The sequence below is a fragment of the Arvicola amphibius genome, chromosome 5 (assembly GCF_903992535.2).
Source record: "Arvicola amphibius chromosome 5, mArvAmp1.2, whole genome shotgun sequence".
NCBI classification, from domain to species: Eukaryota; Metazoa; Chordata; class Mammalia; order Rodentia; family Cricetidae; genus Arvicola; species Arvicola amphibius.
The window spans coordinates 25,321,546-25,347,705 of record NC_052051.1 but is presented as its reverse complement, the minus strand read 5'-3'; the positions used below and the strand labels follow the sequence as shown (position 1 = coordinate 25,347,705).

Genomic DNA, 26,160 nt, shown 5'->3' with positions numbered 1-26,160 from the left:
TTAAATGCAATAGCATACACGTGCAGAGGCTACAGGTCAGCCTCAGTATCGTGTCTCATCTGGCACCCATCCACCTTTTCTTGTTTTATTTTTTAAGACAGGGTTTCTCTGTGTAGCCCTGGCTGTCCTGGAACTTGCTCTGTAGACCAGGCTGGCCTTGAACTGAAATCATCCTGCCTCTGCCTCCCAAGCATTGGGACTAAAGGCGTGTGCCACCTCAGGTCACCTTGTAAATTCGAGACAGGGTTTCTCAGTGGGACCTAAAGCTCATAGAAGAACTAGGATGGCGGTGCCATGAAGGTCAGTGGTCTGCATGTCTGTCTCCTCAGTGTTGGGGTCACAAGCCTGTGTCGTGGTACCTATTTTTTTGCATGGGCTTCGAGGATGGAACTTGGGTCCTTGGGCCTGTACAGTACCGAGCCACCCCTAGCCGCATTTTATGCATTTTCAGACACTTAACTCCTCGAGTCAAGTTTGGGAGAGAGAATTGTCATACATCTTTTTTGTTTTGTTTTGGTTTGGTTTGGTTTTTTGAAGACAGAGTTTCTCTGTGTTAACACCCCTGGCTGTCCTGGAACTCGCTTTGTAGATCAGGCTGGCTTCAAACTCACAGAGATCCACCTGTCTCTGCCTCCCAAATCTGGGATTAAAGGCCTGTGCCGCCACTGCCTGGCATACTTAAAGGGGGAAGGAAAGGAGTTCAGATGTAGACCCCTGCCTTGCACACACCCTTCCCCCATCCTGGCTTCCTTTCTCTTTCTGGCTTCACTTTCCTCACCGGCTTCCTTGATGGCCACCTCTCCCGGTGACTCCTTTATCCAGTTGGTTGTTACCTTCCCACCATGCAGGGTGAGCTCTAGCAGCCAGCAACGTCTTCTGAGGAACTGGCTCTCTGCCTTGGCACATAGTAGACCCTCAGTAAATACCGGTGGAGCAAGAACCGAGGAAAGGAGAGAGCTTGTCCACGTCCTGAGGCCTGCTGGGAAACTCCATCAGCCTTCCCTCTGGGTTCTCAGTCCAGGCAGCTGTCTTCCCCTCCTCCCGCCCTCGCACCCGGCCCTCCATCCGGCCTGCATTTTTCCGGGTTTGATATCATTTTTTCCACTCTCCCGGCTGCTGCCGGCGGCCTCTGCCAACTTTCCACAGCTACAGCCTCCCACCCCCATCCTCGACCGCAGGCCGGAGACAACTTCGGGTGGGGAGACCCTCCTCCACTTCCTGGGCATGACTGGTGACCAGAGAGCTAGTGAGCCTGGGGGAACTGGACACCCCAGGGCACTTTTTTTCTTTCTGCACCTCGTCCTCTGGACTGGGCCATGGGTGACCCCCGTGCAGGGTTCAGGAGTCTGGCGGGGGGGGTGGCATTTGGTTGGAGGCAGAGGTGTCAGGAGGCAGAGGCAGAATGATCCAAACAGTTTGCATTTGGTTCTCTTCTCAAAGTCGTGACAGTCCCACCTCCCCCATCCCACCGACATGGAAACTCCTGACCTCACCCCTACACCCAGCTGGGTCCCCAGGCAAGCGGGAAGCCTCACTGTGTCCTTCATCCCTCACAGCGAAGAGAGGTCAGAGGAGGAGGCTGGGGCCTAGGGGCCTGGAACTCACTGACTGCTCTCTGCTCTCTCAGGCTCCACTTTCCACTTTTGGAAAACGAATGCACTGGACTAAATTAGTGTCTATCCTGGGATTAATGGACTGAGTTCCATGGAATTCCTGCCAGCCCCCTTAAATTATATGCAAAATTATGTTAGAAAAAAAATCTTTGCTCTTCCATTGTTTTGAGCTAGCGCCAGCCTTTATAGACCTGGCTGGCCTGGAACTTGCTTTGTAGACCAGGATGGCTTTGAAGTTTCAGGGGATCCTCCTGCCTCTTCATTCATTGAGTACTAACGTTCAAGGTATGTACCTAATTTCCCTGTTCCTTCTCTGGAAGGCAAGATTGGCTTTGATACTTTTGCCTCAACCTCCTGAGTTCTGTGGTTATGGGTGTGTGCCGCTATTCCCACCTCCCCTATAGAATTTTAACAACTCCCCCACTTTTGTTTTTCAGTGTTAGGGTGGGATCAAACCAATGACCCCACTGTTCCAAGAAGCTTGAATCTTTAATCACACCTGTATCTCCTGTCACTCTATGTGTGAGTGTAGGGCAGAGTTCATCTGCCCATCTCATTTTCAGAGACAATGCCTCTGACTGACCTCAGGCTCACCAAATAAGGCAGGGTGGTTGGCCTGTGAGTTCCAGGATCCACTAGTCTCTTGCCTCCAAGGTGCTGGGGTTATAGGGTTGTAGCACCAGGCTGGCTCTTTGCCTGAGTTTTGGGTATGGAACTCAGGACCTCATCTGAGTTCTTTTGTCGACTGAGCCATTCACCCTATCCCCTCATAAAGAGAACTGTGGTAGGGGGCTCATAGGACCGGGGATTTTGGTGGCCTCCCTTAGAGCAGCTGCATGTTTCTGGGCTCCTTCCTTCCTGCTCTGAACCTCCTTTTCCTAAGCGGCCAGAGGAGGTTAGCAGTCTTAGGCATTGTGCAAACGGAACACACACATACACAAAAATAACAGGGGTTGGGTGTGCAGCTCCATGCCAGAGCTTCCTAGCATGTGTGACAGAGTGACAGCTTGGCACAGTCAGCAGGCACCACCCTCAGTGCCAGGATGAATTCTAGGGAAAGGAGCAAATGGCAGGTCATTCAGAACTGTGGTGGTCACGTGGTCCACAGTGCGTGTATTTCATGGGCCTGGGGAAGAAACTAAATCCAGCAGGGAGGAGGAGGGCCTGAGCACATAATTAATTCATTGACTTTATTGATTGTCCAAGACAACAAGGCCAGCAGGCCAAACCAGTCTTTAGTCAAGTTAGATGTTTGGAGAGGAGGAGGAGATGCCTAGAAGAGCCCAGGAAGTGAGGTCCATGCATCAGACAAGACATCCTGGACTGGCTCAATGCGGAATGTTCTGAGCGCTGGTCACAGCCCAGGGACAAGAGTTTTACAAAAAGACACCCACTCTGTAAAAAACAAAACAAGAACCAAAACCCTGCTTGTGCCCAGCTTGGGTTTACAGCCCCATAGTCCACCCATCACTTCCCCAGGGAAGAAGGTTAGGTTCTCAAAGCCCTGGCTCCTGGCGATGATCTCTGGCCATCCTGGCAACAGACAAAGTCCACTACTCAGACTTGAGGCGATACACCTTTGGCCCTTGGTGGCACCACAGTGTCCCATCACCCCAGAGAGGTGCTGGCCTCAGAGCACAGCTAGATTGTGGCAGGACTTGGAGCGGGCCTTGAGTGCCCGGCGTTGTGCACTGCGTGCTGTCAGGCGTGCCAGGAAGCGTCGGGCGCGCTGGCCCAGGCTGGCCTGTCGTCGCGGTGAAGGTGGCTCCGGGGCCACGCTGTCCTGGCGGCGCAGGCGCAGTTGACGCACTACGCCCTCAAAGAGCTCCATCACGTTGTGCTGCAGAGTGGCTGAAGTCTCGATGAACTTGCAATCAAAAACCACTGCGCAGGCGCGGCCCTCTAAGGGTGGGGCGGAGCCATAGATGGAGTAGATAAAGGTGGAAAGAGGTGTGTTCAGACTTTAAGGAAGCACCCCCCCCTCCACCCAACCCCCGCCCCAGGATCGGGTTTCTTTGTGTCGCTTTGACTGTCCTAGAACTAGCTCTTTAGACCAGGATGGCCTTGAACTCACGGAGATCCTCCAGCCTCGGCTCCCCACCCCCACCCCCAGGACTAGGATTAAAGGCATGTGAGCAATTTCCCCGGTGCCTACTTAACTCAGATGTCGGGGGACCCAGAGGCAAATGATAAGGATTCGACCCCACGACTAGGGCCGTTTTAAGATCTTATGGGCTCCACTAGAAATATGAAACGTATTAAACTATTCATCTCCCACTGTAAATACAATTTATACCTACTTTTTAAAGGTTCGGTTTGTAATTATTGGCCAATACACTCATCCAAAGCTTGAATTTATAACCTCCCCAATTTATACTGGGGCCACTAGAGGCCGTTTTCAGCTGGTAGACATTGGGTGTGGGTAGAGGGTCTCTGATTACCAGGGGAGTTTACAGGGGAAATTTTAAGCAAAGGTCACAAGGTAAGCTGTGGCTCTGGAAATCTCTGTCAGCCGTCAAGGAGGAATGATTGAATAGGGCTAGAGAAATATAGAGACACTGGGGATGGCAAGACGGGACAGAGACTTGGAGCGTGGAGCGAGGGGACTGTAGGACTCGGGTACCGATTTGGGAGGTGAGAGAGGATGAGGCCTGGTAGGTAGTTGCAGGAATGCGCCAGGTGGAGGGTACAGACCTTCTCTGAGGTGAGCACCGGAGGAGAAGCAGTAAGGCTGAAGGAGAGAGGAGCGGTGGGCAGAGAACTCACCTTCTACGGAAACCTCCCTGCAGCGGGCCAGGTCTGCCTTGTTGCCCACCAGGATGATGGGCACGTGGTCGGCCTGATGCGTGCGCCTCAGCTGGATCCGGAGCTCTGAGGCGCTCTCAAAGCTGCTGCGGTCTGCGATGGAGTACACGATGACGTAGGCGCTGCCTGCCTGCAGGCACGACTCCTGGCTCCAGCTTTCATCCTGCGGGGGAGGGACCCCAGGCCCAGTCTCAGAGGGTGCCTAGCCCTAGGTGACTTAGAGGCTTCGTTGATCTAAAGGGTGGAGTAGGTGCAGCTTCCACTCTGGATAGTTTTGGGGAACAAATTCTATCAAAAAGCCAGGTGCCACCTGAGCCTCGGTTTCCTTGCTCGGGCTGAGTAGGCTACTTTGCATTCCTCCCTATTCCCTTGACTTTGGACAGAAACTGAGTGGGGAACCCTCTCCTGCAAGAGGCGTCTTGCTTTGCCTATTAAGCCTTGTCTTCTTCCCCCCTCCTCCTTTCCTTCTTTTGACAAGGTCTCACACTGCAGACCAGAGTGGTTTTGATCTTGAAGCAATTCTCCTGCTTCAGCCCCTGGAGTCCTGGACCTGTATGTGTGTCCCGTCAGGCCTGACTCATTCAGCTCTATCTAGTTTGTGAGGAGATTTTGGGCTTGGGACACAGTTCTTTAGTCTTTCTGCAATCCAGAATTCAAAGAAAAAAGGGAGAGAGGGCCACTGAGAAGGCCCAGCAGGTAAAAGAGCTTGCAGCGAAAGCATGGATTTGATTCCTGGATCCCGCAGTGGGAGGAGAGAACCAGCTCCAAAAGCTGTCCTCCGACCTCCACACCTGCACATGCCTGTTTCTGCCCGCATACACACACACACCACACATACAACATAGACACACACTCAAAATTGTAATAAAATAAAGTGTGTGTGTGTGTGAGAGAGAGAGAGACAGAGAGACAGAAAGAGAGAGAGAGAGAGAGAGAGAGAGAGAGAGAGAGATCGAGAGAGAGAGAGAGAAGAGTTCAGGGGAGGCCTTTCTCAGTACAGTTTTAGAGAGAGAGCTGAAAGGTCACCTATGGGGTGTAAGGACAGAGAGGGATGGAAGTGGAAAGGGACACTTAAGTGCAGAGCTCTTTCTAGTCATTTGACCAAGGAAAGGAGAACCAGAATAACAGAGACAGTGCTTTGGGAGTGTAGATTTCAAAGCCCTCTAATGAGTACTAGTTCCTGTCCTCAAGGCTCATGCTCTGGAAGACGGGCTATGAGGTGAGGAGGGCCATCAGGAGGGACCACAAAGTGCTGGAGGAGGGAAATGTGGTATGAGGGGGCAGGTAAAGCCTGGCTGATTTGGGAAGGCTCCCCAGTGAGTCAGTGGGCAGGGCTTGGAAGGAGGAGCAGGCCCAATGGCAGGAAGCGGTGCAGAGGAAGGGATGAGTCAGTCAGGCTAGGGTGGGAAAGGCTGACTGGGAAGGACTGTGAGTGAGCGAGAAGCTGGAACGTGGGACAGGTGAACAGAGAAGTGTCAGGTCCTCGCTCAGTAGTGGTGGCTGTGCATGCTCAACCACTATGTTGATCATTTCCAGGCCAAGTAGCCTTTGGGTAGATTCAGATAGATGCAGCATCTCGGGGCCTAGAGGTAGGTCACGGGGTATAAAGGCTTGCTGCACACACACGAGGATCTGAGCTTGACTGAATTTGATTCCCAGAACCTGCATTACAAAATATACCAAAAACCAAAAGCTTGGATGCAGTGGTGAGGTCATATCAACTTTTAGGAGCGATTCTCTCTTTCCACTGTGTGGGGTAAATCCCTGGGTGTCCAGCTTGGTGGCAGGCACCTTTGTCTGGGTTTAGTCATTTTGCAGGTCTCATGCCTGGCTTTTGATTGGTCTGCCCAACTCACTGACTACCCTACAGTATTCTATTGCATCCAGAAAGAAGCTCTTCCCCATACTGGCCCTCAAGTTCCATGAGACTAGAACCTTGTCTGACTCATTTACTCCACAGTCTTCAGCATCCTGGTCTACTATAGACACCCAACAAGCATTTCTTTCCTTTCAAGACAGGGCTTCTCTGTGTAGCTTTGGTGCCTGTTCTGGAACTAGCTCTGGCCTCAAACTCACAGAGATCTGTCTGCCTCTGCCTCCTGAGTGCTGGGATTAAAAGCATGAGCCGCTGTTGGGAGCAGAGAGACCCCAGATCCTGAATTTCTTGTAATCCCCTGATCTGAGTGCCTACAGCTGCTCTGAGCACGAGACCTTCAGCAGTTCCTGATGGCAGAGTGGTTTCTGGTGGGTTTGGCTGGGGCGTGGCTATCTCTATATATTCTGCCCCTGAACACAATAAAGGGGGCATTCTTGGGGAATTCAAGGATGACCCGTGTCGCTGTCTTTCTGTCTGTCTGTGTCTGTGTATTTTAACCTCCTTCCCCTTGCCCGAATCTCGCGAACTGGGTGCCAGCGCAGGGAATGCAGACATGGGGGCGCGGTGCGCTGCAAGCCGCCACCACCCAGCCTCTAACAAGCGTTTCTAATGAACCAGTGAGTGAAGAAGTGAAACTCAGGTTGAAGAAGGTTCAGAAAGTGATGCTCCCAGGCAGATGGGGACACAGTAGCAGTATAAGTGGTGGATTTTGTAGAGCTGGGCATGAGTGTGCCTGCTCTCTGAGAACTGCGGACACCTTAACCCCTCTGAACACCTGTTTCCTTGTTGGCAGAAAGGGAAGTAGAAGTAGAAGATCAACTGTATGTACCGCTTTAACTGCACATCACAGTGGATGCCAGGGCTTCCCAGTGTCGGAGTTGGGGGTGGGGGGTGGGGAGAGGGTGTTCCACAAACCCCAGCTGCTGTTTGATGAATGCCATCACGGTCATCCCTACCCAGACTTCCTTTTATACTTGTTGAAAGATATTGGCCATATCAGACATGGTGATGCATGCCTGTAGTTGTGGCACTGGGGAGGCCAAAGCAGGAGGATCAAGAATTTGATGCCAGGCTGGAGAGATGGCTCAGAGGTTAAGAGAACTGACTGCTGTTCCGGAGGTCCTGAGTTCAATTCCCAGCAACCACATGATGACACACACCCATCTATAGTGAGATCTGGTGCCCAGAACACTATATACATAATAAATAAATTAAAAAAAGAATTTGATGCCAGGACTGGAGAGATAGCACCAGACCCACATGGTAAGACTAGAAAACTGATTTCAGCAGACTGCCTTCTGACTTCTGCATGTGTCTGTACCCCCCACACACACACAAAATAAAAAAATGCAATAAAAAAATCTAAAAAATAGAGATACATTTACCTAATAAAAAGGAACTTCCCACATGGTCCCTTCATTCTCTCCTTTGGTTCTATCAGCAGTGCTGTCTGCCACTCAACACTGCCCACTTTTTTTTGAAACAAGGTCTCTCTACACAGCACCGGATGTCCTGGAACTCACTCTGTAGTTAAGGCCGGTCTCAGACTCACAGAGATCCACCTGCTTCTGCCTCTCGAGTGCTGGGATTAAAGGTATGCGCCATCATTGCGTGGCCCAACACTGTATGCTTAGCTTCCCTTATGGGCTTAAGCTCAGGGAAAAGGTGAAACAACCAGTCACTCCGTGTTCTTTTCTGGTGCTCAAAAAGCCCCCTTAGGTGTCATGTTTCCTTATCTGTGAATATAGTACTTGGCACATGGCGGGCAGGTGCAGGGTTTTGTCAGCTGAATCCCTGTAGAGAGAGGATATTCCTGCTGATATCTCCTTCTATTCTCCCCCTCCCCATTTCTGAGACACAATCTCATGTAAGCTCAGGCTAGCCTTGAACTCACTATGTAGTCAATGATGGCTTCAAACTTCTGCATCCTTTTGCCTTTAGCTACTGGGATTACAGGCATGCACCATCACACCTAGTTTGTGCAGTGCTGGGGATCGAGCTCAGTGCCTTGTAATCAGTGTGCCAACAGGTACTCCACAATTAGGCTATATCCCCAGGTCATCTTCAACTAATTTCTCAAAGCCCTACAATAAGCCTATGTTATGTAGCAAGAGGAAAGAAAACCATCGCATTTCTGTTCTGGCAGGGGGAAGGGGATGGTAACCTTTGGTTTTCCGTTTCCACGACCTCCCTAGCATCACATCCCCCAGACTGTTCTCCACTCCTGCTTAGTGCTCTCTTCATGCTCCACACTGGGCTCACCACTGCGGAACTGCATCAGAATTAAAAAAGAATCAGCTGATGATGTGGCTAGGGTACAACCTGCTCAGTGGGAAGACACGTGCAGAGCTGGCTCTAGGTCCTGGGTTTGATCCCCAGAACTTTTTGTAAACAAACAACAGTAGCAATAATTAAAATAGAAAATGCTTGGCCCATTTATCAGATGAGACAATCGAAATTCAGGGTAAGTCTATTGATTGCACAAAGCTGCACAACTAGTAAGAAGAAGGAATGTGTCTGTGTGTCACCCTTAGGCATTTTGGGGTCAAATCCAATGGATTTTGCTTTGGCAAATGTGGGAGTGCCATAAGGATGAGGAGGCATGCAAATGGAGAGGTGCATTCTGGGGGAGGGGCGAGACAGGTCCTAAGCCTAAGCCCTCTCTATATGCCCCAGGAGACAGGTGTCTGCTATTAGGTGTAGCATCCCTCATTTTCCCAGGCGTACAGTGTCATACCAGTTTCTCAGCCTCCCAGGTATCCATGACCACCAGAGTGGTGTCCTCTCCATCCACCGAGAGGGTTCTCTCGTACACATCTGCAATCAAGCGGGAGAGTACAGTCTCAGGGCGGAGTGGGCCACTGCAGACACGGCGTTCCCTTACTGCCCGTTCTTGTCAGTCACTCCGTCACATTTCCTTGGGGTAGGGAGTTCTGTCTTTCCTGGTGGTCAAAAGTCCCTGTTAGGTGTCCATGTGTCCCCAGTTGTGAGCATAGTACGTGGTACGTGGTACGTGGTACGTGGTACCTGGTACATGGCAGGCAGGCACAAGAAGCTGGCTCTTGTCAGTTGAATGAACATGGGCCAGTGGGTGGGGTTAGCCTGGGAATCCTCCCCAGCCTGCTCTGGACTCTAACTCAAGCAGATCATATTATCTCAGGCCTCAGTCTCCCCATCTGTAGCACACGAAGGTCGAGACTGGAGAAGGGAACTGGTCAGATGGTCCCCATCCTCTCTCTGGGTTTAGCCACTCCTTCCCTTCATACCCTGTGCCCTCGAAGCCTGCCCCGAGAGGCCCGTCTTCCTGTCATCTGACCTACTCTGATTGTCCTGCAGCTCCTGACCTGTGTGTTCAATGCACTTTGGGGGAGTAGAGCAATCTAGAGCTCAGAACTGGAGATCTGGAAGCCTCTATTTGGGAAGAACATTCGTTTTGTTGGGGGCTGAGGGATGGGAGAGGAGAGAGGTTGAGGACTTGGGGCTGGGAGTTTCTGAGCTGGGTGGAAGCCTGTCATTTTTTGACATACATAGTCTCAGCGTTTCTCCCCTTATGACATGGAGACAAATCATGTACTCTTCACCCAGTTTCCCTCCTCTAGGCCCTGTCCAGGTCGTGTCCTGCCCAGCCCTAGATGAGCATCATTTACCTCTTAGCATGCTTGACTGCTCCTATATGTTGAACAGCGTGTGACCTGCACACCTCTCTCTTCTCTGTAATCCTGTGCCCCTGCTGACAAGCTTTTCAGTCCTGTTACGGCGGCCTGACTCATCCCGCAGGGCGCTTACCTCCCAGCTGTTCATGAAGGTCCCGCTCCTGCTTCCCTGCGAAGAGACTGGCCAGACTGGTCTTTCCCACGCCGGGGTCTCCAAGCAGCACTACCCGGTAGAGGGCTTCCCAAGAGCCTTCAGAGTCGCTGGATTCAGAGGACCACCCATCCTGGGCTGGGGAAGGTTTTCGAATGGGAGGGTTGAGGGAGGCCGACTGACCCAGTCGGGGATGCTGGGATTGAGTAGGGGGTGCGGTGCACAGGCGGCCAGGCTGGTGGCCCCGGGATGACAGGGGTAGCGGAGTGCTGGCTCGGCGGCGCAGGGTGGTCTTTGCTTCCTGTTGGGTGTTAAGTGTCATGCTCAGTCTTTTCCCTGGCTCCTTCCTTCCTTCTAAAAGAAGGTGGCTGGGCAGTAAGTCCGTGGCCTGAGTGCCTTCTTCTCCGGGTCCTGATAAACTGTGGAAATGACTTCCTCCAGAGTCCTCTCTGGTTCAACGGGGGAGGGGGAAGAGAACTTCAACTCCTTGGGGTTGGGGGTTGCTGGTTTCAGGCCTAGAGTCCACCGGGGTCCGCCTAGAAGGGGCGAGGGCAAGGCTGTAAACACACAGAGGTGTACACATCCAGAAGCAGATCTCCAAATTCCGAGGATGACCCTTTCCCCTTGACACAGACAAGCAGAGTGGCTGTAGGGAGCTGAGACACCTAAAGCATCCATAGCACATGCTGCCTACCCGGACCGCTCCTTCCCCTTCAGGATTTGAGACCCTCCCTATAGAAAACATCGGACCGCCCCATTCCCCCTTCCCCACCAGTCTCCTTCACTTGTTCAGGGTTGGGGGATGCTGAGGAGGATTGAGGCCTCTGGGAAGTTTATTCCCGCTGCCTGATACCACCAGGCAGAGTTTGAAGAGGAAGGGAGGGGCGCGTTGGTGCCTCACAAGGGCGAGGGGCTCCAGGGATCTCTCTGGCTGTAACCCGAGTGCCCTGGTGCCATGGGAACGGCGTGCCCGGTCCGCCCCTGCGTGAAAAATTCAGGAGCCGCTGGCGCCATGGCCTCCAGCTTTTGTTGGGGGACAGAAGCCGCGAGGGACCCAGCAACTGGTTTGGTGACAGAACAGGGTGCAAGAGGGGAGCCTACCGGGCTCAGGACTCAAGTGTTTTTTCGGGGAGTCTGAGTTGGAACTTTCCCAACTCCCGGTCCTGGATATGAGTCCCAAGTCCTGCGGCGCTCGGGCGTGATGGTGGCGTTCCTTGTGCCAGGCTCCCCTAGGTCTGCCATCCCGCACCCTCCGGGACGCGGGTTCGAGGCTCCCAGTCCTCGGACCACACTGTATGCAGGCGACCGGAGAACTCCGCCCGGACAGGCAAGTTTACCTTGATGTGTGGAGACTCCGAGTTCCTGCTGCTGCAGCTGCTGAGTACTCCGTTATTCCCCGGCCTCGGTACGCAGCCCCTCGGGCCTGTCCCGCCCGGTCCAGAGCCACCCCGCCCCGTGCGGCCCCGCCCTGTCAAGGCAGTCCGGGTCCCCGCCCTGCAGACCTCCGCCTCCAGTCCTTCCCGTAGGGGTGGCAGTGTAGGAATGGAGTGCCAGGAGAGGGAGTTTATTCCTGGGTCTGTAAGTCCCTCTGTGTCCATCTACCGAGTACACCAACTTCAGCCCTGGACGGAAGCCTCTGAGGGAACTTGGTCGATGCTCAGAGCCCCAGGTTCCACCTTTCAAGGGAGGCCATGCGGGAGAACTGGGCTCCGAGTTCAGACGTCTGCATTTTAAACAAATGTCCAAGTGATAACTGATGGAGAAAATTCCCAGAACCCTTTGAGAAGCTCTGGGTGGAGGGTTAATTTTGAAAAGGGGTTTTGGAGGAAAAGACATGTACTCTGTTGGGGAGACTTCGGAATGTCTGATTCTGATATCATTAATTCACTCATCATTCACTTGCTGGTGATTCGCAGGGACAAAAGAATCTGTCGTTTAGTTTACTGTCCCGTTTAAAAAATACTTAAAAAACATTTATTTTGCGGGGTGGGTGGGCAGGGAGAGGTTGCTAAGGCACCTGTGTAGATGGCAGAGGACAACTTGGAGGAGTGGCTTCTCTCCGTCTATGGATATTGGGGATTGAACTCGGGTTGCCTGGCTTGGCAGCAGCAGTGCCTTTACCTATTGAGTCATCGCACTGGCCCTATCTATCCATCAGTTACTTATTCATTTAAACCTCTGTAGGCATGTGAGAACAGGAGAGATACTGTTCTTGACCAAGGAGAAGGAAGCTGACTGCAAAGCCAGGACTAGAACTCTTTTGGGCTTGGAGCCCCTTTAGCTCTTGAGAGGGTTTAGGTGTGTGTGTGTGTGTGTGTGTTGTGTGTGTGTGTGCTGTGGAGGCCACACTGTACCTGTGGGTGGGGCTCCTGGTCATGGTTGAGGGACTCCAGGTACCTGGTTTGGAGCAGATCCACACAACAGGGTATGTTGGCTCAGCCCCCTCAGTAACAAACTCCCTCTGGTCTGACTCCCTTCCGCAGCCTGGAGATCAGGCTCCACTCTGTTCCAAGTTTCAGTAGAACAGTGGCTTTCAGGTTGTGCCTCGCCTTGGGTGACCCCATTTTACGAAGTGGCCGTTGGCTTCATTTTGACTGCACCTGCAGAGTGGCCTGTAGACACTACCACCCGTCCAACACCACCCACAAGGTGGAGACCAACGGACAATTCTATTAGCGTATCAGTTCACACTAGTCCCATCTAGGCTCATTGGTGTATGGAGCCTGCAGCATACATACAGAACACCAGATTAGTAAAGGGCACAGCACCCTCTCTGGACCTCACAGAAAGCACAAGTGATGCAGTGATGGTACCATCCCCACAGACCTGACATGTGACCACCTGCTCTGTGTGTGTGTGTGTGTGTGTGTGTGTGTGTGAGTGTGAGTGTGAAAAGGGACCAACAGATCTCCCAATTACCCAAAGCTTCAGCTCAGCAGAGTCTCCACCATTTGACATGCTCTTATTGTTACCATTCATCCATCCATTGTCCATCTACTTATATGGCCGGACTGGTCCTGGCTGCCTCTCTGGCTGCAGCTCAACCCTGTGTCCGGGCTCTGTGAACCTCCAGAAGCGTGTTGTCTAACCACTGGCAGTGACTTCTCTGGTCCTATATGCCCTCTGCTTCCACTAATACCCCTTGACTTCTGTGGCTGCTTTAACCCCTTGTAACTACTCTATAAGACACACACACACAATACATATATACACAATACACACACACACACACACACACACACACACACAGCTATAGACCTGTGTAGACATGTACATACTTGGAACTGTGTGAAGTATAATGTTAATCGAGATCAGAATAAAGACCCTGAGAAAGCCAAGGGCCAGTTATCAAATAGGGACTGCCTGGTAACTTGCATCCAATGAAATGGACATAGCTTGTAGATTTGTTGTTATTCAATTAATTCTGCCATTGGGGAAAAACATAAATGTGATTGTGCTTCTAACAGGTAGCTTTGCTCCCTCAGCCTCCCTATTCTACCTGCAGGCTGGGCTGTGCTGGACTAGAGCACCCTCCACAGTCTGAGAGGGCGCTGATTTGGTTTCCAGTCCTAGCTCTGTTAACTCTGTCACCGTGGGAGCTTACGCGAGTCAACTCCCCTCTTTGGGTTTTGGTCTCTTCATTTAAAATTGTAATCTGCCGGCCTCGGTGGTGCACATCTGAACCCCAGCACTTGAGAGCTGAGGCAGGAGGATTGTGAGTGCCAATCAGCCTGGGTTACACAGTAAGTTCTAGGCCAGCCTGGCCGCATAACATGGCCCTGAGCATCCCCCGCCCCCCGCCAATTTAAGCAAGTTTTTATTAAAATTTTAAATCCTGACCAAGAAGAAATTTGTCAGGACCGCCACCCGGAAACTTTCTGGCTGTGTGGCCTCGAGGCATGTGTTTGTGGGGCTTCTATGGACAAAACCCAAAGGACCTGGCTCTGTTTTAACTCCCAAGGAAAAAGTAACCGGGGGTAACCTTGCTAAGACAGACAAACAGATGAACATGTTTTTGTCTATGACATGGAAGTCTGAACTCAGCATTTAAGCCATCGTGCTGTGTAGTCATCCCGGCCTCTTTTAAGTAGGTCTCGCTGCTGTGACCTGCACTTTCAGACCTGTTCCACTCCCCGTGCCGGGGATGCCCTTCCCCTTCTCATCTTTCCTGCTGTAACCTAGACAATAAAGAACTAGACACAGTACCATTAAGTACTGTACATGTGTTATCCTGGTGGCTCAGTCTGGAGTGGTGTCTTAGAAAAACCGGGAAGACTTGCATGGCTCTTTGATTCAGAAATTTGGGGTATGGCTAGGGAGCTCTCATTTCTCTCAGGTGGGGTTTGCTGCTCCAGGCACTATGCTTTGAGAACCTCGTTTCATTCAATGCTCCAAAGGTAGTTATTGCTCTCTGTGAGTATGTATCAGAGGCTGGAGAGATGGCTCAGTTGTTAAGAGCGCTGGCTGCTCTTGCAGAGGACCCAGGTTTGTTTCTAAGCACCCACATGGTGGCTCACAACCGTCCCTAATTCCAGTTCCAGGGAATCTATTTCTCCTTCTGAACTCTGCAGGCACCATGCATGCACACAGTGCACATGCATACATGCAGACAAAACACATAAAATAAAATGAATAAATATAATAAAAAAATTAAAAATAAGGTAATCAATTTGAAAAGAAAGAAAAGGACTCTTGTCATCATGTTGTAGGTGGCAGCCTGGGTCTCTTCAAGATTGAATGATTTGTTTAAGGTCTCCTGGTGGTTAGGGAGTGGATTAATTACTTCTGTCATCGTTGAGACACAATGCCTGACTGAAAGAGCTTAAGGGAGGAAGGGTTTGTTTGCTTCACAGTTTGAGGGTGCAGCTCATTAGGGTAGGCAGCAAAAGTATGAGGCAGCCGCTCCTCTTGCATCTTTGTGTGTGGGGAGGAAGGAGGGAGGGAGAGAGGGAGGATACAGGTGCTCAGTTCACGTTCTCCTTTTTATTCTGACCAGGATGATCCCAGCCCATGCAGTGGCTGTTCACATTGAGGGTGAGTCTCCCCATCTCCATTAGCTCAACTAGAAACTTGCCCATAGGCATATCTAAATGTTGGCCTCCGAAGTGATCCTAGATGCTGCCGAGTTGACAGTCAGTATTCACCATCACGTGGGAAGATGCCAGCCTTTCTCAAGTGTTTTCTTACTCTCTCAGCTGGGAAGATTCATCTCTTCTTCCTCCCCGACTCCCCCTCAATGGACCCAAGGGCCTTGCAGCCTCTGGAGGATGTGGCTGACTAGTCCACGCAGAGCTAGCCATGAGAGAGCTAAACAGCCTTGGGACCACGTGGCTGCACCCTCCCACCTGGGCTTGCTGCCCATGACTCTGCAGCCCATAAAAGCTGGATATGCAGCAAGACTTTATGCTGGATTCTTCTCTGACTTGGTCCCGGCGGCCTCCCCAGGAGCTTGGTGGCCATGGCACAGTGGATTCTGCTCATTGTAGCTTTCCTGGTCCTGGGTCATGTGCCACCAGGTAATCTCTCTCTCTCTCTCTCTCTCTCTCTCTCTCTCTCTCTCTCTCTCTCTCTCTCTCTCTCTCTCTCTTTCTCTGTGTGTGTGTATGTGTGTGTGTGAATGAATATTAGGCTCCCAGGTCTAGGAGGCCAGTTCTGGTTCCACTAATTTGTGGGACAGCGTATAGCCAGTTGTTAAATCAGCCTGCACCTCAGTTCCCTAATCTGTAAAATGGGATTCACTCCACAGAAACTCATTTGAAAACTATGCACTATTATGATTGCTGGAGACTTGTGGAAAGAGAAAATAGTCAGACAGATAACTTGTCTGGTGGCTACAGATATAAGGACAATAGAGGCAAATTGATTGTTAGTAGCATGTGGGGTTGGATGGATTGTGCTGGAAGGCTCTGATCAGCTCTTTAAAACTTTTGAGGATTTATTTTATTTCTTTGTGTAAATTGGTGTGTGTGTGTGTGTGTGTGTGTGTGTGTGTGTTTGTGCAAGTGTGTTTAGGTACACAGAGGCCAGGAGTGAGCATCACACTCCGTGGGGCTGGTGTGAGCTGTCTGATGTGGGTGCTGGGATCTGAACTCTGGTCCTCTGATAGAGCAGTAAGTGTGCCTAACCACTGACCAATCCTCCCAGCTTCTAGAACCCCTTTTATTTTGATCTGAGCATGATAGTACATACCTGTAATCCCAGGTCTTGGGAGAGAGGATTGAAGGTTCAAGGCCGGCTTGGACCTCCTTAGTGAGTTTGAGACTCTGGCTTAAAAAAATAACAAACTACAAACTAAAAATGAGAGAAAAAAATTTTCAAAACTTCTGTTTTGAAAAAAGCCTAAAATATGCATAGGCAGAGAATGATGTAGCGAGCAGGTAAGGTTGTCTTTTCCTTCCTCTGTTTTGCTTGATGGTACTGGAAATGGGACCCAGGACCTCATACCTGTTAAATACGTGTTTAAGCACTGACATACGCCCCCTCCCACAAGGTGAGTTTATTACAGACACATTTAGCATGTGAAAAAAATAGAGAGTAACCTAATGAGATGAGTTTTGAAAACGTTTATTGTAAGACATTTTAAGTGGAGGTAGGAAGCGGTCTGAGGAGCCCGTGTGTGCTCATCATACAGTCATGGCGCTGTTTTCTTTCTCCTTGCCCTACCCCACACTGTATCACTTTGTAGAAGGCAGGTTTGAGCAGAACTCTGTGTGAACAGAGGATACAAGGAAGGCTGTCTCAGACCATGGGAATGGCAAGCAGCAAACCACGGAGGAGGCCAGTGTTTCCGGAGTGGGGCACACACAGGAGGGAGACAGCCCTGAGCCACAGACACAGAACTGAGAGTAGATGAACGGCATACCGTGTAGTGGAAACCCCAACTCTGAGCCCTCGGGAAGGTCAAAGGTGATGCTATGTTGAGGGTGTTGACTGTAGGTGAGAGTTCTGTTTCTAAACCTATGCTTGCTCAGTGGTCAGGGGCAAGACCCTTTCTCTATCTGGAAAGTGAGGGAAATGCCCTACACTGGATGCTGGTAGCCTTGACCACCTGAATTTCACCCTGATAACCTGAGTTCCTGCTTACTGACCATTTACAATGTGCCTGGTTCCCATGACTACCCTCTGAAGGAGAGTGCTATAGATGAAGAATCCAAGGCCAAGGTCACTTGCCTGTGAAATGACAGAAATGACAGAGCCAGGGTCACACGGCATTGTTCACCATTAGTCACCCACCATCTTCCCAGGCCAGGCTGTGATGCCTACAGATTGGGAGACCGTTTCTGGGTGTGTCTAAGAGGCTCCGCTGGGCTGGAAGGCAGGGTTAGTAGGGCTAGTAAGCCTGTACACAGGTCTGGCAGCATCCTCTGAGGTCTTGGAGGGATCTCTCAGTCTAGGAGGATGGAGGGAAGCCTTCCCTTCCTGCCTCCCACTCCTGGTTCTCTTCTTGCTTGAGGTCCCATGTCTGGAATGTGCTGTCCCAGGCAAACCTGATTGCTCCTGTTCTTCCCTCTTACCCACTTCTGCTCCAACTGGCCACCACAGTATGCTGGTTCCACAGGGCGCTAATGTTGGTTCTACGGGCACTTACCACAGCTCTAAGTATTTGCTTCATTTAGATTGCCCTGTCTGTACTTTCTTTCATTTTAAACTGTGCTATCCCCACTGCTCCATAGTTGCTGAGTGAATAAATGAGCGGCTCCCTCCATGCCATGGCCCCCAAATATAAGACCAAGTTCCCCAAAGCCTTTGCCTTTCTGTGAATGGAAACTCTCACACTAAAGCCTGGCATTAAAGAGTCCCTTTGTGCCAGGAAAAGTTTGTATAATGGAGGCTTTTTTGGCTTTCACTCTGATTTTGCCATGTGACTATGGTGGCTTCATTAAGGTTATTGACCTCCGTGAGTCTTCATCTCTCCATCATTATAAAAGGGATTGAAATAAAACCAGCTGCAATTGTATAGTGCTGTTAAGAAAAGAACAAGGGTGTACCTGGTGGGTGCTTTTACCTGGACAAGAAGTTATTCTTTTAACCGGTGGTCTAACCTGTGACTTACGGGCTTACCTAGAATGAGATCCTGTAACCTCCATGGTAACCCAGTGCTCTCATTTATGACTTGTGGTCTAACATCTGACCAGAGAGCTAACCTATCACCAGCATGGCCTAATCTGTAGTCCAACTTGTGACCAGTGATCTAACCTGTGACCCACAGGCTGCTCTATGATCTGTGGTCTTCCTCCACACAGGAAGCAGTGAATTCAAACGGTGCTGGAATGGCCAAGGGGCCTGCCGAACTTACTGTGCGAGGCAGGAAACCTACATGCACCTGTGTCCTGACGCGTCCCTCTGCTGCCTTTCCTACACGTACCTGCCTCCGCCGGCCTCCAAGACCAGAGACGACTAACCTGCTCTAGCGCTGGCACCCTTGCTCCACAATAAAGTTTATGCTGCCGGCTCGCTCTGTATTCTGCATGCGTGACTGTGTCCCTTTCTTCACGGGAAGGGGATGAAGTCGAAGGTGTGGGAGGGATGGCTGGAGGAAGTGGTGCTGGGGAGAGTGGGCGCTCATGATCAATCTAACTGTTCCTGTTTTGACTAAGTCCGGAAAAATGATTTGTCCTCTTGGCCTCCTTGGGATCGTCATCCGCACAGCAGGGAGAAGGATGCTGGCTGGTGGTTAGGACTCTGCGGAAGGAATGCCGAAGCAAGGCAGAATGGTGAATAAGGGTTAATGATAACTTGTCAACAACAGGCTTCAGCCACCCAAGACGAGACGGTGAGCTTGGCTTGAAAGGCAGGCAGCCTGGCTGGGAGAGGAATCATCTTCCTCTCTCTTCGTCTGCTCATTACTCAGACTTCAGGGGTCTGCCTAGGTAGGTAGGGCCCTAAGGACTGGAGTAAGCAGTTTTCCTACGAGTGGGAAGAAACACGGAGGAAAGTCCATCCCTTCTGGGATGAGGAACGATGATGCAGGAAGGTGGGGAAAACGCTCCCTGTTCCCCGCAGAATCAGACAGGTACAGAGAGAGGCACAGGGTTCAATTCCCCTCTACCCGTCAAGGCTAGGTTTGGGTGGAAAAACAGGAAGCACACCTTTTGGCAGCGGATCCCTCCTCGCTATGAAGAAATCTGGAGGCGTGGGGATGTGGTTTTGTGGTGTAGTGCTTGTCTAGTGTATGTGCAGATCTGTGTGCAATCCCCAGTACCCCAGTGATGCACACACACACACACACACACACACACACACACACACACACACACAGAGCACAGTTAATAAAAACCCAGAGACAGATATTGGGGTTCAACCTGAAGGTCAGAAAAACAAAACAGTCAGTCACTGGCTCTTACCTCTACCTCAGTCTGAAATGGTGATCCTGTCTCCACAAATCCTCAGAATGAGACTGCCCCTGAAACCTGTCTCCTCCTGTCTTATATTCCTCTCTAGTGATGGGTTTAAAGGCGTGCACCACTATTGCCCAGTTTCTATGGCAAACTAGTGGGGCTACTGGGATTAAAGGTGTTGTGTCACCACTGCCTGGTCTGTAAGGCTGACCAGGGCAGCTATTTTACTCTCTGATCTTCAGGCAAGCTTTATTTACTAAAATACAAATGAAATATCACTACACACACCACAGCCGCCGCCACCACCACCACCACCGTTCTATAATCCCATTTTCTTGGGCCACTATACAATCACCAAGATGTAAGTTGGTAATAAGAACTAATAATAGCCACAGCTCTTACCAATAACATAGCCACCAAGATCTATCAGTAACAGTAACATTGGTGATGTAAAAGTAAAATCCAGAAAGCAAATGCTTTTTCTGGAACCTTCTTGGTTGACTTCTGCTTGCATCTGCTGAGCCACCATGCTATCTCGTGGCCACTTCTGTCTTGAGAAGGCCTGGAAAAGAAGAGTTCTGCTGGGACTGATCCCACGGGGTATATGATGACCTAAAGGAATGTCAAGGGAAGAGGTCCCTGAGATTTCAGAGAAGGGAGTTGTTCTGGGTGGTGGCGGTCCAGTAAGGGAGTGAATCCCATAAATAGATTGGTGGGGGTCAGGCTAAGAGAGGTTTGTGGGAGTTATGGGTGCTGCTGTGACAGGGGCCGTCTTGGAGGACACCTGGCTGGCTGGGTGTTAAGTTCCTGATCCCTGCAGTACTTGCAGATGTGCCAAAGCAGATGGAGAGGAACAGACACACTCATGGAGCTCAGGAACAACCCTCCAATGCTCGGTCGTTCCTGCCACAAAGTGAATTGTGTGGAGACCCGTGCCCCGGCTTCGGCTTTGTTCCTGTGTGGTTCCCATGAGGAACTGAGCATCAAGCTGTTGAAGGGCACAGCGTGGTAGAGTCCAGGGAGATGAGCTCAGAAACAGGAGCAATAAGAACCCCAGGAGGCCAGCTGAGCCACAGGGGTGCCGCAGAGGTGACATCAGCTTGGGATAGCCATGAGGAGTCAGAGGGAGACCACACCACACCGTCCTGAGTGGCGAGCACACGCCACCCGCTCCTTGGTGGCTTCCAGCCAACATCAGTCTTTCACACAGCAGCAGGACAACAGAAGGACCCTGGAAGACCGAACTGTTGTCCGGATCAAACCTCTGGATTGAGGAAACCCCAAAGGGACATGGACATTTTGCCACAGCATAGAATCAGCTGGGATGAAACTCTCAGTGACCAGTTGTCTAGACCATGTTGGCCTGTGTAGGACTGTCCTGTTAATTGAGGTAGGTGGCCTACCCTGACTGTGGGTGGCATCGTTTTACGGCCCAGACCCTGGACTATAAGAGTGGAGAAAGCTAGCTGAGAGGTGGCAGGCAAGATGGCAAGCAGGAGAGCATTCTTCTCTGCCCTTGACGGCGGATATGATGTGACCAGCGGCTTGAGTTCCTGCCTCAACTTCTTCATGATGGGCTGTAGCCTGGAACTGTAAGCCAAACCAACCCTGAATTCTCTGAATTGCTTCCCTATGCTGGAGCTTTCCACACTGGAGCAACAGAAATGATGCTAGAACAGACGCTGGATTAAGGGTTTAAGCCAGTGGCTTTAGGCCAGGCCAGACCTGACTAAGTTTGGTCCTGCACCCTGACGTCATTCCCCCAGTGTTCGAGAAAGCACAGAGCAGCCCCTACTCCACGCGCAGCCTCAGATGTAGCATGTGTGGCTTTGGGACCCTGCCGTGAAGGGTCACTAAGGGGGGGGGGGTCACAGAGGCTCATGGTCTCCTCCCAGCCATGCCACGGAGCTCAGACTGTGCGACCCAGGGCAAGTCAACTTCCTCAGCCTGTTCATCAGTCTCTTTGCTGCCAAGAGGAAATCACCACAGCCTGGAATGGGGAGGCTGGCAGAGGGTGTCGGGGTCAGAGAAGGCGGCCCAATGCTTTGAAAGCACCCAGTAACATAAGCCACTGTAATCTGTTACTGCGACTGAGCCCTGGCCAACTTGTCTGCAGAGTTCTCTCACAGAAAAGCCTCCAGGATAGTGCAGTCTCCGTGGTTCACCAGATACTGGCTGTGCTGCATAGTTTTATGTCAACTTGACACATCTGAGAGAAAGGAGCTTCAAATGAGAAACCGCTTCCTTGAGATTTGTCTGTAGGCAAGCCTGTAGAGCATTTTCTTAATTAGTGCTTGCCGGGGAGGGCTCAGCCCATTGTGGGTGGGGTCATCCCTAGACTGGGTAGTCTTGGGCAGGCCGAGCAAGCCATGGAGAGCAAGCAGTAAGCAGCACTCCTCCTTGTCCTCTACATCAGCTCCTGCCTCCAGGTTCCTGCCCTGTTTGAGTTCCTGTCCTGACTTGCTTCAGTGATGGGCAGTGCTGTGTGAAGGTGTAAGCCAAATAAACCCTTTCCTCCCCAACTTGCTTCTGGTCATGGTGTATCATTGCAGCAATGGAAATCCCAGCTAAGACAAGTTGTTACCAGGAGTGGGCTATTTTTGTGACAATCCTGACTGTGTTGTCAGGGGAGGAGCGTGAATGGACTTTGGATCTTTGGGTTAGAAGAGCCACTGAGTGTTGGGAGCTCAGTGAACCATTCTGTAGGAGCTTGACAGACATGAGTGTTGCAAGCGACGACCGTATTGCCCCAGTGTGCTGAGGGCTATAGCATCTCCTGGGAAACATTGACAAGCCAAACCCTTGCACAGAACTTGAGTAATCACTTAACTTTAATTCCATGACTTCTAGGCTCCACAGACGCCAAAGCGGTTATCATGAGATGTGCTCGTGTGAAGTTTTAGATTCAGATATTCCTATCAGAAGATGTATGTGACATTGTTCACTTATATGAAGCACTAGCTGAGAGGAAAACGAAAGGTTTAGTGATCATAACATATCCTAAATGGAGGAAGAATAGGGAACAAAGAAGGGAAACTACTCAAGACCGCAGACGACAAAGGTGTATTCATATTTTAAAAGTAGGACCTTTCAGGTGGTCCTTATTTATTATTTTTTTATTATTTACTCATTCATTTAAAATAAATTTATTTATTTAAATGCTGGCTGAACTTTTCCCTCCCTCCTCTCCTTCTATCCCTCTTCCCCACCTCTCTCTGTTTCTACTCCTCAAGCCATGCCTCCTGTTTCTGTTTAGGAAAGGGCAGGTCTCCCATGAGTATCAACAAGACAGCATAAAACAAAAGTATACAATTTTTTTTGTATGTACTAGTGTCTGTTTCTTTCTTCTGGGCCTGATATAAAAAAATTACTTGTGGCCGGGCGGTGGTGGCGCACGCCTTTAATCCCAGCACTCGGGAGGCAGAGGCAGGCGGATCTCTGTGAGTTCGAGGCCAGCCTGGTCTACAAGAGCTAGGTCCAGGACAGGCTCTAAAAAAGCTGCAGAGAAACCCTGTCTTGAAAAAAACCAAAAAAAAAAAAAAAAAAAAAAAAAAAAAAAAAAAAAAAATTACTTGTGGGGAAATAGGTTTTTATAAGCTAAATTAAAAGCGGGGTGGGGAAGCCCAGGGATTAATAACAAAACAATATTGATGATAAAGGCAAGAACAGTTTGAGTGATTATGACGGACTAAACACAGCTGTGCTAAGTGGAAAAAAAAACTGTTGAGAGCAGGTGCAGACGACAGAGGCCTGGCTTGTGGAGTCCCAGAGGGAAGCAAAGACTCTACCAGACCTTTCCTGTGAAGACAACTCTGTGACTGGTCAGCTGGAGGCGAAGAATCGGCTGTGATTAACAAGAGACCAAAACCTTTACTTTGCTGGGACAATGGACGCTGATTAGCTGGGGCTGAGGAATCACCAGTGATTAGGGAGAGCCGCATCTCTGAGGTGAAATCTTCTGGGAAGTGTTTCCTGAGAGAGTAAGCACACGGTCGGGGGTCGGGGACGGAAGAGGCTGCCACAGTCGAACCCCAGGCTGGCACCAAGAGTCACTCTCAGGTGGTCCTGGATTTGAAGGCATGAAGGGTCACGGAGCTCAACTGAGGCCTGGCACTGTATGGTAGGGCTGGATGAAGTCCCTGAAGAGAGCCCAGGAGGAGCTATTGGTGAAGAGCAGCCAGGTGTTCTGCAGAGACCCCAGCAGTTCGGAGATGTTGGTGCCGGTGCCATAGGGTGACCACCAAGAACAGGAGCAGCGGTGGAGTGGAGCTAGCTGAGAGCCTGGGAGCTAGCTGTGTGTGCTGCAGAGGGTGGAGCCGGAGACTTCGCCCAAAGCCCTTTGGAGGGGGCCCAGAAGACAGTGAGTTAATCCCAGACGTTGGATATTGACTTATTTACACATTAGAGTTTGCTTTGTTCAGATGGCAATTGTGCCCTGGTTCTTCCCTTTTGAAGAAAGAAATTATTTAACTAATTATTTTTACTTTATGGGGGCCCACAGCTGAGAGACTTTGGATTTAAGGTACTTTGGAGTTTTTAGTGTTTGAATTTTAAAAGTGCTTAAATTTGTTAGACGATGGGACTTTTCAGTTTGGAAATAGTTTCTATTGTGATGCCAATATTAATGTGTAATCTTGGGGCTGGATAAGAAGGAAATGCTGCCCAGCGGTGATTTGGGTGTCAAGTTGACACTTGTCAGTGTCAGTGGTGCCGGCTAGTTTTATGTCAACTTGTAACAAGTTAAAGTCATCTGAGAGGAGGGAACCTCAATTAAGACATTCTCCCTTTTACTGCCTTTGCCTCTTGTGAGCTGTTGGCAGGTAAATTTCAGGTGTGGCTTCTTTTATTTCGCCTTTTGTTTGACTTACACAAAGGTCCTTTCTTATGTAACCACAGAGAATGTGATTACAACCAACTATTAACAAAGGAAGAGCCCCCATAGCTTAGTCTTCAGAGGTAACCTAGATTTCACAGTCTGGGAAAAGAGAACAAGGCCCTAAGCCCTCACATTTCTTTGGTCTCCTTGCTCTGAGTCTAGCAGTGTCTGGGCTAGTGATGCAGCTCTGTTGATGGAGGGCTGGCCTATCACGCAGGAAGCCATGGGTTCGATTCCCAGCATCACATCAGTTGAACACAGCGTGTGCAAGGTGGAGGTATGAGGGTAAGATTAGCTGCAGAACAAGTTCAAAGCCAGCCTGAGGAAAGGAGAGTCACAGACATGCATCACGTGTCCAGCCTGTTGGTTTATGGAATGCCCTTTGGTCCGAGTCATGTGTCCGGCAGGTTCGTTTGCAGAGTGCCTTTTGATTTCAGTGCCTGGTGTTCACTAATGATTGAATTGGACACTACATGTATTTTTAGCCAGAATGTTCCGGAAGTGATGTTGTCTCTCAGTGGGTCATATCAGAGAAAGCTACTGGCCTTGCAATGACTGAAGCCATAGCAGATTATGTGGTTTTCTAAACCCTTTTTTAATATTTTATTTTTTAATTTTAAAATTATTCCAAAATGTGTGTGTGTGTGTGTGTGTGTGTGTGTGTGTGTGTGTGTGTGAGAGAGAGAGAGAGAGAATGTGGTTATGTGTACATGAGTGTGTGAGTGCTCTTGGAGGTCAGAGGCATTGGGTTTCCTGGACTAAGAGTTGCAGGCAATGAGAGCTGCCTGATGAGGCTGCTGGGAATTGAACCCTGGTCCTCTGGAAGAGCAGTGCATGCTCCTAACCACTGCACCACCTCTCCTGCTTATCATAGCGCTTTGGAAACAATGTTATTTTCCTAATTGTTTAAGTAGGACATGTTTACCGAGAAAAACATGTCCTATTATTGTGCAGAAAAGCAAATAAAAATGTGTAAAATGTGGTTTAGAAAAGCATGAAGCCAGGCAGTGGTTGGCACCTTTAATCCCACTCAGGAGGCATAGGTAGGAATTATCTGTCTTTGAGGCCAGCCTCAAGCAAAGCGAGTTCCAGGAGAGCCAGGGTTACACAGAGAAACCCTCCTGAAAAACCAAAAACCAACCAACCAAACAAAAAACAAAAAAGCCCCCAAACCCCCCAAATGGAGTCAAGCTGTGGATACTTGGTGTCCCTGTATTTTTGTTACCCCAGAGAATTTCTGGGCATGCTTACATATTCTCTCCCTTTTTATTTTTTAGAGGCAGTCTCTCTATGTAGCCCTGCCTGTCCTGGAACTCACTGTGAAGACTAAACTGGCCTTGAACTCATAGAAATCCACCTGCCTCTGCCTGCTGAGTGCTGGAATTGAAGGCATGCACCACCACACCCAGCAAAATTCTTTCAAAAAAAGATGTTTACTGCTAAAATACCTCCCAAAGTTACCTTAAGGTATTTGCCTTTTCTAACTCCAATAGTATTTGGAAACATTTCAAGGGCAATGCAGCCTGCACCTGTGAGCTCAGCAACTGGAAGTCTGGTGCTGAAGGATTGTGAGTTCAAGGCCAGCGTGGGCAGGTTCGTCTGCGAGGCTTTTTTAGCCTTCAAGCAATGGCCAGACTGAGTCTCATGGGAAGATACTGCCCTCTTGTGGTTGTTTGGGGAATCTACTAGGCACATTTTGAATGCAAGGAGGCACTAGGGCTAGGGATCTTAGGAGGCATGCAATGTGTGTCCAGGAGAATGAAATAATGGTTTATTTCCCAGACTTGTAGGTGAGGAATTCAAACACAAATATTTCTTGATGACTGAATTTTCCTGGAACAAAACTAC

The 26,160-nt window shown here is 50.1% G+C and overlaps 2 protein-coding genes across 3 annotated transcripts; one reads left to right on the top strand and one right to left on the bottom strand.

The window, feature by feature from the left end:
- Nucleotides 1–2,874: 2,874 nt before the first annotated feature.
- Nucleotides 2,875–11,529, bottom strand: Rem1 (RRAD and GEM like GTPase 1). 2 transcript variants are annotated; one of them, XM_038331080.1, is made up of 5 exons: nucleotides 11,436–11,529; nucleotides 10,081–10,634; nucleotides 9,032–9,111; nucleotides 4,380–4,581; nucleotides 2,875–3,515 (listed from the first exon to the last, which is right to left on the bottom strand). In XM_038331080.1, the coding sequence occupies exons 2-5, from the start codon at nucleotides 10,418–10,420 to the stop codon at nucleotides 3,244–3,246; spliced, it is 894 nt and encodes a 297-aa protein (XP_038187008.1). In that variant the 5' UTR covers nucleotides 10,421–10,634; nucleotides 11,436–11,529; the 3' UTR covers nucleotides 2,875–3,243. The 2 variants fall into 2 exon arrangements, with proteins under 2 accessions (XP_038187008.1, XP_038187009.1); XM_038331081.1 differs by having other exon boundaries at nucleotides 10,081–10,655; nucleotides 11,436–11,484.
- Nucleotides 11,530–15,556: 4,027 nt separating this feature from the next.
- Nucleotides 15,557–18,499, top strand: Defb124 (defensin beta 124). Its single transcript, XM_038331339.1, has 2 exons — nucleotides 15,557–15,614; nucleotides 18,342–18,499. The coding sequence occupies exons 1-2, from the start codon at nucleotides 15,557–15,559 to the stop codon at nucleotides 18,497–18,499; spliced, it is 216 nt and encodes a 71-aa protein (XP_038187267.1).
- Nucleotides 18,500–26,160: the final 7,661 nt, after the last annotated feature.

Bases quoted from the DNA above. Each gene is read 5' to 3' on its own strand.
- Rem1 (XM_038331080.1), bottom strand. From the start codon at position 10,420: ATGACACTTAACACCCAACAGGAAGCAAAGACCACCCTGCGCCGCCGA. The intron at 9,112-10,080 runs GTAAGCGCCCTG...GCTTGATTGCAG, and splicing joins CCTTCATGAACAGCTGGGAG to ATGTGTACGAGAGAACCCTC. The intron at 4,582-9,031 runs GTATGACACTGT...CCTCCCCCGCAG, and splicing joins CCTGGGAGGCTGAGAAACTG to GATGAAAGCTGGAGCCAGGA.
- Defb124 (XM_038331339.1), top strand. From the start codon at position 15,557: ATGGCACAGTGGATTCTGCTCATTGTAGCTTTCCTGGTCCTGGGTCAT. The intron at 15,615-18,341 runs GTAATCTCTCTC...TCCTCCACACAG, and splicing joins CCTGGGTCATGTGCCACCAG to GAAGCAGTGAATTCAAACGG.